This window comes from Ipomoea nil, unplaced genomic scaffold (genome assembly GCF_001879475.1).
Source record: "Ipomoea nil cultivar Tokyo-kokei standard unplaced genomic scaffold, Asagao_1.1 scaffold1694, whole genome shotgun sequence".
Lineage (NCBI taxonomy): Eukaryota > Viridiplantae > Streptophyta > Magnoliopsida > Solanales > Convolvulaceae > Ipomoea > Ipomoea nil.
This window is the reverse complement of record NW_017618122.1, coordinates 675011-690107: the sequence shown is the minus strand read 5'-3', so window position 1 is coordinate 690107 and position 15097 is coordinate 675011. Positions and strand designations below refer to the sequence as shown.

General features: G+C 37.6%; 1 protein-coding gene across 1 annotated transcript; it reads left to right on the top strand.

Annotated features, from left to right (window-relative positions):
- The first annotated feature begins 4698 nt into the window (after positions 1 to 4698).
- Positions 4699 to 7421, top strand: LOC109191576 (aspartyl protease family protein At5g10770-like). Its single transcript, XM_019342201.1, has 2 exons — positions 4699 to 4933; positions 5984 to 7421. Exons 1-2 carry the CDS (start codon positions 4741 to 4743, stop codon positions 7171 to 7173), a joined length of 1383 nt encoding a protein of 460 aa, XP_019197746.1. The 5' UTR covers positions 4699 to 4740; the 3' UTR covers positions 7174 to 7421.
- Positions 7422 to 15097: the final 7676 nt, after the last annotated feature.

Below are 15097 nucleotides of genomic sequence, written 5' to 3'. Positions count from 1 at the left end.
CAAGGGAGCAAAACGAGAGCTCAATCAATGAGCGCATACTCGCACAACTCAACCGGCAAAACCAAATCATAGAGAAAGGGTTCTCATCCTTGATCCGGACGACACGCGCACTAGATCAGAGGGTGGCAGCAATCGAGGCCACCTTGGGCACTCGCGGGGCGTCCAGCTCAGGAGCAGGAAACCGAGGTAGACCCAAACTTTCCTATCACAACACCACCAGAAGTCCAGTCTACTCCAGCTAAGGTCAAAACGCGGGGCCACATTCCTAACCAGGAGGCCAAGATGCGGGATGTCGAGGGGTGAAAGAATGGATTAACACACCGGGCTTCGGGGACGAAGCCCCTTGTAAGGGGGTGAGAGTGTAACACCCCGTGTTACGACCCCTAAAACCAATTAATCATTTAACCAATTGCCCAAAAGAAAGAATTAAATTACAATAATTAATTAGGGAAAAGGCCCACCATGGTCCGTGGGCCCTCACCCCTAAAAACCCAACCCCTAGCCCTAAAAGGAATAGAATTAGCAAGCCTATAATATTAGTTCCTAACTAGGACTCCTAGATATATAAATAGGGGACTTAAGAGACACCTAGAAACCCCTACTACAATAATCCCTCACCACACAAGAAGTTCCAAGAATTCCCCTAGGAGAAATCAAGAAAGAAGAAAGCTTCAAGAAAGACCCTTCATAGACAAGGAATTAATTAAGGCTAAGAGGTAACCCATGTCTCAACAAAACCTATTTTCATAGCTATGATTCCCCTCTTAGGATTTCCCCATATTATTGCGTATCGATGATTTGTGATATTATTATTGATGATTGGTGTGATGATTCCATGGGTGACCTTGATGATGAGAGGTTCTTGATAATTATGGTGTCTTGATGATTATGTGACGTTCTTGATGATTATATGATGTTCTTGATGATTGTAGGATGTTCTTGATGTTTATGTGACATTCTTACCGAATCTTGATATTAGAAGATGAATTGTGTCCTTGTTGAATTAAAAGTGATTAGAACCTTAGGTTGTATCGTATGATATTATTCTTGGTGCATTGGGTGGGAAATCGCATGTTTGGGTGTTAATTATGTTCAGAAAAGCATGATAGGTTATGTGTCGTATGTTCCTCGCTTTGATCCGTTAATTGTCTACGTGTTGTTGTCAGTTGTGTTTAAAAGTGTCTAAGCATGGTTTCGGGTTCCACAAAGGTTCCCGGGGCGTTTTTGGTGATGAAAGAGTCAGTGGGAGGTAGGTGGGGGTAGGGGACCCGCCACCTACCCGCGGCTAAATATGGCGTCGCCGGCAGCAGGCAGCTGCCCGCCGGGCACCCGCTGCCCGAAAAGGCTGCCGCCGGCGGGTGAACCCTCACCCACTGGCTACCCGCTGGAAAAATATCCAATTTGGGATTTTGGCTTCCCCGTTTGATGTTCCCCCGATCCCCGTGGTGTCCCAACGGACTCCGTTTGTCGTGCATATGTCTAGTTTGATATTTCGGGTACCGTTCGTAGGTTGTATGAGTTTTATATATTGCATGCTAGTTGAATTGGTATCCCGTTGACCTAGGTGAAAGAAGTATGAACCCCTTAGGATTGTTCTTAGTATGTGAGGGATCACGCATAGGTTTTGTTATACGTTTTCTCCCCCTTCCCAATGTGTTAATGTGGGTTGCATGTGCTTGCTATGTGTTATGTGTGCATGATACCCCAATTCGGTTGCGATCGGATTGGTTATTCCTGAGCTGCGGTTCAGAAGCTGGCTGCGGTGAGATTTACACTCTTGGGCTGCGGTCCACCGTTTGGTTGCGATCAAACGTTTCTACATGAGCTACGGTTCATATTTCCTGGCTGCGGTCAGATGACATACTCTTGGGCTGCGGTCCACTGTTTGGTTGCGATCAAACTATGATGAGCTGCGGTTCATCGGTCGGTTCCGATCGACCCCTTCGTGTTGCGATACGGGGCAGGGTGCTGCGGGGCCGTGTCAGAGCTATATGCGCTAACCCTCATGTATGGGCATGCGATTGGTCCTGTGGCGCCAACAAAGTGTGCTATGTGACGAAATATGGATGAGTTGTTGTTATGAGTGTCTTGGGGATGTGACTATGGGATTTATACTGGGAATCGTACATGTTGGGTTATGATTATTAATCGTGCTTATGTTAACCTCTCTTGCCTGTTGTAAACTGTATATGCTTGGTATAACTGTTGTCTATGCTTAGCTCTATCTGTCGAGTTTATCCCTGTTTTAAAAGCTAGAGTCTCATAGGATATATCTTCATGCTTCAAAATGGTTTTCATATATCTATATATATGTCTATATGTATTGTATTTCAACGCGTTGGAGTGGGTTACCAGCATCTCTCGCTGAACAGATATATTTGGCTTTCAGGCACAGACGAGTAGATCACTGGAGCGCGCTAGAAGCTTGGGGCGTAGCTTAGATAGTTTTCCCTTTCGGCCTGCGTGCCATGATTTAGTATTAATACTGATTGAGGTTTTAGAATTTAGCCTGTGCACCTGAGTTCTCTAGCTCGGGTGTGGCATAGCACCCCGTACTCTTTGTACCATATTTTGGGATTTAATGAGATTCTATCTTTATTATATAAGTTTTAAAAGTCTTGAAAATCTGGGGTGTAACAACCGTAAGTAAAGAAGCAGAGCAGATGATGATGAAGAAGGAGGTAGGATGAAAAGACGCAAATACCCCTTCTCAAACGGGGCATTTAATAGGAAGAGTGACGAAGGACTAAAATTGTCCTCGTCACAATAAGAGTGTCCACAAATTGTCTAATTTTTTTATGGAGGATCAAAATTGTCCGTGCCACTATAAGTCTAGGACCAAAAATGTCTTTTACTCTAAAAATATTTAATTCATACACCGTTTTCGAAAAATTTTCGGAAGAGTGAAAATGGCTATTTTGAAATTTTATAAAATAGAATTTAGAAAATTATTTTTGGGTTGTCATAGGTAACTACAACCACTTGGTCAAACTCATTTGACCTAATGGTTAGTCCTCCATGGATGGTAGTGCTTCCTCCATTGGCTATAGTGCTAGTCGGACTTCTCATGTTCCCTAGATGGAGAACTGACCCTCGCTGTTAGTATAAGTTATTATTATTATTATTATTATTATTATTATTATTATTATTATTATTATTATTACTATTATTATTGTATCTTTTATATGTTTAATATTATGTGGCTTAGATAGCTTGACTTAGTTTAGCTATTTGATAGGATTAGTTAGAGTTCGATATACTCTGTAATCCTGATGTTACGATCATTAACGAAATTCCTTTTCCAATCTGGTATCAGACTAGGATTTTTCGATCTCTCTAACCTCCACCACAAATCTCCCCCTCCCTTCCCGCACTACAATCGACCATGTCGTCTGGCTCGGATCTAAGCCACATAATATTAAACATATAAAAGAGACAATAATAATAATAATAATAATAATAATAATAATAATAATAATAATAATAATAATAATAATAATAATAATAATAATAACTTATACTAACACTCGCGAATCGGACCGATCCTCGCCTTGCCTGCTAAGGCGTTCTTGTAGGTTCCAAGAATGCTTGTTTTTGTGACTCGATCATTTTTGGCGTATCTTGCGGTTGATTGCGTAAAGGGAAAGTGTAGAACAAGTAGAAACTAGGAACGCATACTTTTCATAGCATCACCACAGACAGCGCCAATGATGGTTTTGTTGGAATCGGGTCCACCATAAATCGGGTATAAGTGTATATAGAATGGGGGTAGAAAATAGTAGCTTTATTACACAGGGCGCTAGGCCATAACAATGTTACCGCTAAGAATCAAACCCTGGTATGCCAGCAGAAGGGAGAAAACTCAAACCAATGAACCAGAAGGGGTTTGGTGAGCCAAGGGATGCCATTCTTGGCCACGCACGTGTCCCCCATTATATTGTTGAAGGACTCATGGATGGGTGACAAATGGACGGCATCAGGCACCCTTCATTCTTGGCCACGCACGTGTTCCCCATTACTTTGCTTCTAGCATACTCCCATACATAAGTGAAGCTTCTTGCCTTTTAATACACAAAATTTTGAGTGGCTTGGTGGTTTAAAACCTATGTTGTTAAGTGGGAGGTTCTGGGCTTGATACCCTCTATACTCTATTGCTCAAATGGACCCACCTAAGTTGCCAAGCTATCCATCCTTTATTATGTTGCATTAGTTAATTGGTTATTAATTTTTTTTTTTTTTCCGTTAGTGATATGTGAGTTAGTCAATTTAAGGGTACCCAATGAAGAAGAAATTCAAGAGGGTTAATAAGATGCATTTTCATTTTTGAAATGAAGACGCAGAGCCTGTTTTGGTGCAGGAGACTCTACTTTGCTAAGAAGATTCCCAAGAGTAAGGACTACTGTGCAGGATAGCAGCTTAATTTGACTGGGTCTTACAAAGATCATATTCCACTTTATATTAAATTAAACTTCAATAGTATAACTAACAGACAATCAATTAATGATATATATTAAAAAAGACTAATTCAAGGTCATGGTCAAGTAAGCGAGCTTGTAGGCTTGTGCATGCACAGGCCGGAGTCTCCCCGAGTCTTTTTCTTAATGGGCCATATATACCACTGCATCAAAGTGTACCTTCTCTGGCTCTAACTCTCTCTATATATATATAACTATACCATATGGACGGCTACATACACAAAAAAGTTGTAATTACTGCTTGAAAACAGATACACATACATTCATGGATTTCAAGAACGTAGTATCTGCTACCAAATCCGTGTCTTGCTCATCTTTCTTTTTGTTCCTCTTCACATTTTATTTAAGCTCATTTCTGGCTCAAGCAGCAAGAAATCCTCCTCCTCCAAAAGAGATTTACCATGTTGTTAACTTGTCTTCACTGCGGCCAAAGCCTTACTGCGAATCCCCCAGAACAGGTGATGTACCCCACACTCACATACATACACACATTGTCTGACCACTTATTTTTTATGTTATCAATATATAAGTGTTTAGAGTTTCTTAATTGAACTCAAGTTTAGAAATCTTGATATGCAAGGTGATCTGATTCCCCTTGGGTGCATCAAGAATATAATGGAGTAGGTAGTATTTTGCATTGTATGTGTTTTACCTTTTTCAGAGCATGCATTTCCAAGGATATATAGGTTTAAATCCTAAACCTGAGCAAGGCCCCTCACCCTGCGAGCGGGATGTGCGTAAGGTTAGATTTCAGTGTTTGCTTTTTGTCCCAAAGCTTAGATCCTCCCCTATTGACGACTTGAACCAGGATATTTACTGGATCACAACACTCACACTAAACTTTTTGAACACTGAGTTATGTCCCGGGACCCAAGTATATATAAGTGTATATATATATATATATATATATATATATATATATATATATATGGTCAGGTTTTTGTGCCGACAGTGCTTCCAGTGCAGTTACACACGATAGCAGAAATGCACCACAAAGGCCCTGCTTGGTAAAAAATTGGCCTATAGGCCAATTTTGACTTATTTGACCACTATTAATTATTTGATTTAGTTAAAATATCAATGTAAATGTTTGGTTAATTAGCTTTTTGCAACTCCAAAAGGCTAAAATTCAAAAGGCTACTCCAAGCAACTTTTTCAATTAGCTTTTTGAGAAAAGAATGAAATTATACCAAAAAGCTATCAACTAACAGCTAATTTACCAAACACTTTTCTACAATCAGCTAATGTTATCAACTATTTATACCTTCTAGTTAACACAATCAGCTAACCGCTATCAGCTAACGGTCATTTTACCCAACAAGGCCAAAGTATTCGAAAATGCACCATTAGGTGTGGTACATTTGTGCATTTCATTCTACTACATTTTCGAACACTGTGTGGTGTATTTACATACCAAATGGTGCAATCCCACTGGCTGCCCGAGAAGCCCTATCCTCATTTCTATGTGTCTGTGTGTGTGTGTGATGTTGAAGTTTTTATGAATTCAGGTTCAGAATTGGGATCTGGAAAGATAAGAATGGCATCTAGAAACGGACCTTGCTCGCCACACAACCCTGCTGCAAAGAAAATGCCCTCTTATGGCCCACTTTTTCAAGCTGAAAATTTAGCCAATAGTGATGGTTCTTCTGCTGGTTACATGGAATACATTGTCACGATTGAACTGGGTACACCCAAAGAAAAATTCACTTTGCTGGTGGACACCGGCAGCGACAACACTTGGGTTGGTTGTAAACCCTGTAACACAGGATGTGGTCCTAATCTCTTCGATCCATCCAAATCATCAACATATGTCAATGATTCATGCAGGCCGTCTACTGATGATCAATTTAACGTCACTTACGGCGATAACTCAAAATCTGAAGGATACTGGGGGTGTGATACACTCACAATTGATAAATCTTATGCCGTCAAGAACTTCCAGTTCGGTTGCGGGCAAGAAATCCAAAACATGGTTGATGATAATAATGATGGGATCCTTGGCCTTGGACGAGGGGATCTGTCTCTGCCATCTCAAGGCGGTACCAACTTCCAAAAGTTCAGCTATTGTCTCCCAAAGTCTAACAGCAAAAAAGGGTATTTATTTTTTGGGAATGAAGCACAAGCAAAGTCTTCATCCTCCAAACCACAATTCACGCCTTTGCTCTCTCCACCGGAGAACCTAGCGGAGAAGTATTTAAAGAAATCATACTATTTTGTAGAGCTTATTGGGATGAGTGTCGCTGGGAAGCGGTTGGATGTTGCTCCTTCAGTTTTCAACTCTCCAGGAACCATTATAGACAGTGGAACTAGCATCACTCAGTTGCCCCAGGAGGTTTACTCTGCATTAACCACAGCTTTCAATCAATCAATGGCATCCAAATATCCTGCTGCAGCATCTAAGGAAATGTCAGAGTTGGACACATGCTATAATGTGGATACTAATAGTAACGTTATCGTGCCAGCCATAACATTGCACTTCAAAGGGATGTCGGGTAAAAGGGAAATTGATGTTGAGTTGAGGCAATCTGGGATTGTCATCCTCCCGGAGTCTGAGCCAAACCTGGTTTGTTTGGGCTTCGCTCAACAAAAGGATGGTGGTCTCGCCATTATTGGCAACCATCAGCAGCGACAAATGACCATGTTTTTCGATTTGCAGGGGAATAGCGTTGGTTTTGGAACCAATAACTGCGCTGAATGAATGAGAAACAAATCATCATGGAAGTTTAATTTTACCCGGCCTGGTAATGGCTGTTAATTGAGTTCAATCTGTCTTCAATTTTGTTGTGTGTTGTGTTACAATACTACGTTGTATGTGCTTGTTTTCAGTGTACTACTAGAACTAGATGAAGTACTATTTGTTTCAAGAAACATTGTTAGTTGAATGTGTAACTCCAGAGTCTAGATCGAGATGCATGATGTTATTATGGTTGATCCATTTTATTACTCTTAACTTTTATATCAATAAGTTTTTGTTTTTTTTTTTTTTTTTTTTTTTAAGTACTACAATCTAACCTAATATGAATAATAATTTTTTTTTAAATACAATATTTGAAGTATTTTGTTATGTATAACATACAACTCCTACAATTTTAGGGTACTTATTACCATCAACATCTCTAGTTTAAAATAGGAAAAATTGTAATTTATGTTCCTCATAAATATGTCAATTATCAATGTCACCTCTAAATTATTAGTGGTGTAAATGTTACCCCTAAATTATATGACAACATTTACGCCACTAATAATTCAATGGTGACATTGATAATTAGTATATTTGCGAGGCATACATTACAATTTTCCTTTTAAAATATTAATTAAAACTTAAACACTAATCACTAATCAACATTTTCATTTTCTTCACTTTTGTGCATCGAATGATTTTTGGTATTAAGTGCATCTAATTAACATCTTTATTGTTTCCTAGTATTTTTAACTGTGCGATGCACGGAATGAATTTGTTGTAATATATTAAGAATATTTGGATCGATATATAATTATTTAAATTAGAACATCAAATATTATATAGTGCAATTAAAGATATATATGGTTAGGTTCGTTTATGTGTTTTGTATCATTGCTTGAATTTGAGCAAATAATTGCTAAAATGAATAGTTAATGTGTAGATTTACGCATGCGTTAGTTGCTGTAACTTTAGAGATTTTATTTATCAAATTTTTAGCATTTTTATAAATTAGACAAACGTGCTAGTTCTCTAGCAACTCAGTTATATGAATGAATCTTTATCCTAATTCATTTGTATAGAAGATATATTTGTTGTTTAGATATATAGCAATTTTGTCATTTTTAAAAAAGATAATATCACCAATTGTATTTACTTTTATTCATAATATAGATTGATTTCATTTTGAAATCATTAGTTCACATATTTGAATTATTTATTTTTCTTTAATTATTCTCATTGTAAACATAAATGATATTGCAATAATTAATTTATGATATTTATCAAATTGTATCTTTTTTAAAATATAAAATTTTCACATGTTTAGGGGTTCAAAAATATTTTAAAATTATTTTTATTTTAAAAATATTTTTAGCAACCTAAACACTTCCTTAGTTTCCATCAAAAACTGATAAAGAAAAATCATTTCATTAAGGAAATTAAAACTAATTAAAATAAATCTAATAATGCTATATTTATTTGTAACTGTATATTAATTTCATTTTGAAATCATTGATTCACATATTTGAATTAGTTATTTTTTCTTTAATTATTCTCATTGTAAACATAAATGATATGACAATAATTAATTTATGACATTTATCAAAATTGTATCTTTTTTTAAATATAAAATTTTCGCATGTTTAGGGGTTAAAAATATTTTAAAATTATTTTCTTTCAGTAAGTATTTTTATTTTTAAAATATTTTTCAGCAACCCAATCATTCTCTTAGTCTCTCATCAAAACCTAATAAAGAAAAGTCATTTCATTAAGGAAATTAAAACTAATTAAAGTAAATATAATCATGTTATATTAATTTGTAACTGTATATTAATTTCATTTTGAAATAAATGGTTCACATATTTGAATTAGTTATTTTTTCTTTAATTATTCTCATTGTAAACATAAATGATGTGACAATAATTAATTTATGACATTTATCAAAATTGTATCTTTTTTCAAATATAAAATTTTCGCATGTTTAGGGGTTAAAAATATTTTAAAATTATTTTCTTTCAGTAAGTATTTTTATTTTTAAAATATTTTTCAGCAACCCAAACACTCTCTTAGTCTCTCATCAAAACCTAATAAAGAAAAGTCATTTCATTCAGAAAATTAAAACTAATTAAAGTAAATATAATCATGCTATATTAATTTGTAACTGTATATTAATTTCATTTTGAAATAAATGGTTCACATATTTGAATTATTTATTTTTTCTTTAATTATTATAAACACAAATGATATTTTACTAATTAATTTATGATATTTATCAAATTGTATTTTTTAAAATATAAGATTTACACATGTTATGAGGGGTTAAAAAAATATTTTAAAATTATTTTTTATTAGAACATATTTTTATTTTTAAAATAATTTCCACCAATTCAAACACTCCTTTAGTCTCCCATTAAAAACAGATAAAGAAAAGTCATTTCATTAAGGAAATTAAAAATAATTAAAATAAATCTAATCATGCTATATTTATTTGTAACCGTATATTAATTTTATTTTAAAATCATTGGTTCACATATTTGAATTATTTATTTTTTCTTTAATTATTATAAACAGAAATGATATTGTACTAATTAATTAATGATATTTATCAAATTATATTTTAAAAAAAATATAAGATTTACACATGTTATGAGAGGTTAAAATAATATTAAATTATTTTTTATTAGTAAGTATTTTTATTTTTAAAATATTTTTCAGTAACCCAAACACTCCCTAAGGGCAAATTATACTGTGGACCGTGGTCTACAATGCATTGTGGTCCAGGCATCAAATATGCACTGTAGTTTCATTTCAACAAAACTACAGTATCATTTTGATATAACTACAGTTTCGATGGACGTTATACACTCAAATATGTGAAATTATTATTCATTTTCATTTTGTATACACTGCAGGATCCGCGCCATGATCGTGGTGGCGGGCCTTGACAAAAATCTGGGATTTCCACGAGGGCCGCCACAATCGTGATCAGAGCCCTGAGGCATAAGTGGCACCGGCCACGATCGTGGCAAGCCATAGTGGCAGAGGGCACGATGAAATTTTAGCGCGGGAATTGTGTTTAGATGTTAGATTTTTTCAGATGTAGAATGGACTTTTAGATATTTTAGATCATTCTTCAGCTTGTACTTTCTCTCTCTAGATATTTTAGCTCTCACAACTCTCTCTAAGCTCAAGAAGGAAGAGGATCTAGGTGGAAGGATTGACAAACCTTGCAATCTAGAGCTTGTTCTTCCATACTTTGATGACTGTAATCCTTTTTTATTAAAGTTTGGTAACAATTTCTTGCTTGATATGATCTTTCAATTCCTTTATTTCAAAATGCTATTCTTCAATTTGAGATTTTTGCAATCGAAGGACTAGTTTCTGGAAATTTTTGACGCGTCGAGCCCACCCTATTTCGAAAAAAAAAACTTACTGGAATTTTTCGACGCGTCGAGCTCAAGACGTCTCGAAAAATTCCTCACTGGAATTTTTCGACGCATCGAGCCTTAAGCTCGACGCGTAGAGACGTCGAATGCCAAACTATTAAAAAACGCGAACAGCTTAGTCTTTCCAAAATTTTCCAACAATCCCTCTCGCAACTCTCTCGCCCTAGACACCCAAGGTCCGATTGCTTCACTTTCTTCTCTCCAATCACTCCCTAAAGCTACAAGGTAACTTCAATACTCTTTTCTACTTTCAATTTCTTGATTTGGAGGTGCTTTTTGCTCTATTTTTGGGTAGGTGCCCTACCCACGAATTTTTCCCCAAATTTTTGAAATTTTGATTGACAGATTGCTTGGTGTTGATTGTTATTGAATGATTGTTGCTATATATGTTGTTATTGCTTAATTATGAACCATTGCACTCAAATTTGAATTTAGTTTACTAAGTTTTATTAGTTTGTTGTTTAAATTCTATTTAGTTTTGTATGAAGAACTTGCTATTGATTATGGGTATCCTTGATTTGTTGTGTGGTGAACTTGTGGGATGAATTTGATATGTCAATTTTGCATAAACCTATTGTTAAAATTCATGCCTACAACGTGTTTGATAAAATGCCTAAACGAGTTTCTTGTCTAATTTTGACTAATTTGGGAATCTTGATTCAATTATTATAGTTTAAATATGTTTGTATCCATGAGGTGTGGTGCATTTTTGGGATGGTTTAGAATTTTCAAATTTCTCATAAATTTACATTGCAATTTTATGCCCACAAGGTGTTTGCTTAAATGCCCAAGTGAATTTTGTGCCTATTATTAAAAAGTTTGGGAACCTTAGACACAATTTTGATATCTTGGCTATGAATGATAGGTCAAGTACTTGAGATTGTTGTTTTAATTTTGTATTTTGTAGGTTCTTCTTATGGCACCCAAATCCCGCCAATCCTCCAAATGGCCAAGGGCCTAATCCTCTCAAGCCCGGGGACAACCACAAAACATGGCACCTCATGAGCGTTTTGTTACCAATGCGGCAGCAGAACGATATCACCAGCTGATGTCCGCGAGGCCGGTCCGGCAAGAAAGGGGTGCGCATATAGCGGTCTCGGTAGCATGGAATTGGGGACCCCGGTTCCTTACTCAACCAGGGGTGGCATTTAGCACCCTAGTTCGAGAGTTCTACGCTAACGTTAAGGATGGCCTCCAGAACAATATCTGCATTGTCCGAGGCACACCGGTGAATTTTTCGGAGGAAGCTATCAATGAGTACTACGGTACCACTAACTATGAGGGCGAAGACTAATTTCACCGCCACATGGCTCGCGGCAACATGGAGTTGGGATGGTTGGACCATATTGCAAAATATTTCCACCCGGGGGCCGAGTGGAACATCAGGGGGGGTGTAGCTTCCCACATGGATTACAAATTCTTCAAGCCGGCTGACCGAGCCATATTGGACTTTATCAAAGCCAAGCTTGTCCCCAATTCTCACAAGGGAAATGTCCAAAAGGACCTGGTGCTCCTTACTTACTGCATCAAGGAGCGCGAGACCATAGACATTGGCCGTATCATTAACGACAACATCCGTGAAGCTGCGGATGCAAAGGGACGAGTATACCTCGGTCACTCCTATCTCATCACTCATCTTTGCCAGCTGGCTGGGGTCCCAATTGATGAGACCCAAGAGGTCCGGTTGGCTCCACAGGCTTTCATATCCGAGCACTACATTGGCACACGCTATAAGCTCGGACAGCAAGCCGAGCAGGATGAGGATGATGAAGAAGATGAAGATGAAGATGAGGGGGGATGAGATTGGCCCCCAGATTGCTGCACCTGCACCTGCACCTGCCTATCCCCATGATTGGCAGGATTTCATGCGGAGATCGGATGAGGTCAATTGGTTCATGGGTACATCCATCCACCAGCAGAATCAGGCTCATCTTGGCTTCCAGCCTAATTTTCCACCACCACCACCATGGCTTCAAGATCCACAGTACATCCCGGAGTTCTATCGGGGGTACTACCCACCACCACCACCTCCGGATACTGATCAGTAGAAGGTCCTATGGCAATACTTCAATTCCTTTTTCCTTCACTTAATTTGTTACATTGGGGACAATGTAATTCTCTAAGTGTGAGGGGGGAAGGATTGAAGTATTTCCCTTCTTTTCCTTTGTCTTTGCATTTTATTTTTATTTAGTCTTGTTTTCGTATTTTATGTCGCATTTTATTTTTATTTAGTCTTGTTTTCGTATTTTATGTTTAATGTTTTAGATTAGTCATTTACATTTTCACCCAAAAATTGTCATTCTTGTTTTCATTGTAAAACTTGTGCTATTTGTGTTGCTTGTTCCCTCCACTTGAATACTTTCTTGAATGACTCATGTGCTTTATTTCTAATGAACTGCTTGTCTTGACACTTAATTGCACTCGCTCTCTCGTGTCGGGTAGTGGTTTGTTTTGGAGGAACTTGCTGCATCTCATTATTTCAAGGATGAAATCAAAGTGTAACACATTAGTAATCTATTTCCCTTGTTAATATCCTTGCCACCCACTCATAACCGGACTAATTTCTTAATCTAGTGGTTAGTGTGTGTGCTAGTGAACGTTTATGTGGAATTCCGGCATTAGTTGGCTTACTAGAGCTTGTCCCATTACTCCTCAGGTTTAGGCTAATTTTTGCATGTATTGAAATGATTTAGGCCATTCTTTGTAACCCACAGCCTTTAAACTTGTCCCTACGAATGTTTTACCCTTTGTGTCTGTAACACCCCCGAATTTCAACAACTTCTAAAACCTAATAAAGCTTATGAAAGAGGTAAAGTCTAATCATTAAGATTAAGCAAAGCGGAAGCTAACTACACAAATCCGGGAGATGTTATGCCACACCTACACAACATTAGGTGCACAGGCAAACACTAACTACTAAGCAGTCTAACTAATGAACTACTTAGGCTCACAGGCATCAACAACTATCAAAGGAAGAGATCTAATCTATCTACATGCCACTAGCGCGCTCCCCAAAGCTACTCAACCTGTAAAAGATAAGGGATAACACCCGGTCAACGAATAATGCTGGTAACCCATCAACACGCGTTAAGTATCATAATATACATAGATATAATCAAAACCATTTTAGACTGGGAATACAGTATATATCATTTTAAAGCCGAGAGAGAGGAAACATCAATAAACTCATCAATCACTCACAACAAAGAACAAAGACCAACATACTCAATAAGACAATAGAACCACAAGCAACAAGCTCAACAATAAGGTACAACGTACGACCCACAATGAAGGATTCACAAAAGACATGCTCTTAAGTAAAGAGAGGCAAGATTCACACTATAACGAGTTCCAAGTCCACATAGGACACAATCACACCAAGTCATATCCGTGGAGTTAGCACCACTACTCGATTCATAGTGGATCAGTGTGGAGAGCTCCAAATCATCAATCATGTTTCACGTAGTCATTGCAACGACCCGGATCACATGCTATAGTGTCATCGCAATGACAAGGACCGCAGCCCAATGGAAACAGAGCTAGCAACTTTAAGTGTATACACCCCCTATTGAGATTCCAAGCTCAACGGGTTAACTACTATCTCTGGCAACTGGAATGAGTTTCCCATGTTGCCCACAAGTCACAAGTAACCAAACGGCAATCCGGAGCTTCACTACCGGTCCGTTCACACATAAGCCCCAATACTGTCCACTTTGCCAGCTCAATCATCTCATCACATCAATCCATCATCTCATCAATAGTCAATACACACGGAATCTAGAGATACAACAACACCTAGATTCCACACAAAGTGTGTACAACAAAGGATAAGCTCAACAATAGCTTAATTAAGGAATAATCAAACACACGGGATCACATCAAGGGATTCAATCAAGGGGCTTCAATGAAGGACATGAAACGATACACGAGTTGCCAATCCTCAATAGAAAGGGACAAACAACACATACTAGCATCAATGACACCAAGACTAGCATGCATATCAAACGGGTAAACCAAAATAGTTCCAATGAACCACAAAGATTCAACATCAATCCAACGAATCAAAAGGTTGGATCATAAGTACGATTCAAGACACCAAATCCTAACATGGATTCCTAACTCATCGTTCTAGACATACGAAACATCAAGAAGACTCACAAAAGCTCAATAATCCAACAATGGGAGGTCAAAACATCAAATACCAAGAAGAAAGGATCACGGGGAACAAATCCCCGCGATCATCAAACATGTTACCCGCGGGTGGGGCCACGGGTAGGCTCCCACCCGTGGTTCCACCCGCGGGTACGTCCTGCTCCCAAAAATCAGCATCCGCGATTTTGCACTTTTAAGACCAAGTTCAAGTCCAAATGACCCCAAATCTTCCACACAATAAAGATATGACTTGAACCTATGAATAGCTCATACAATAGCATTCAAGAACCCTAAATACAAGCTCTAAAAATGCATTATCACAAGATCATGCATCAATCAGTCAA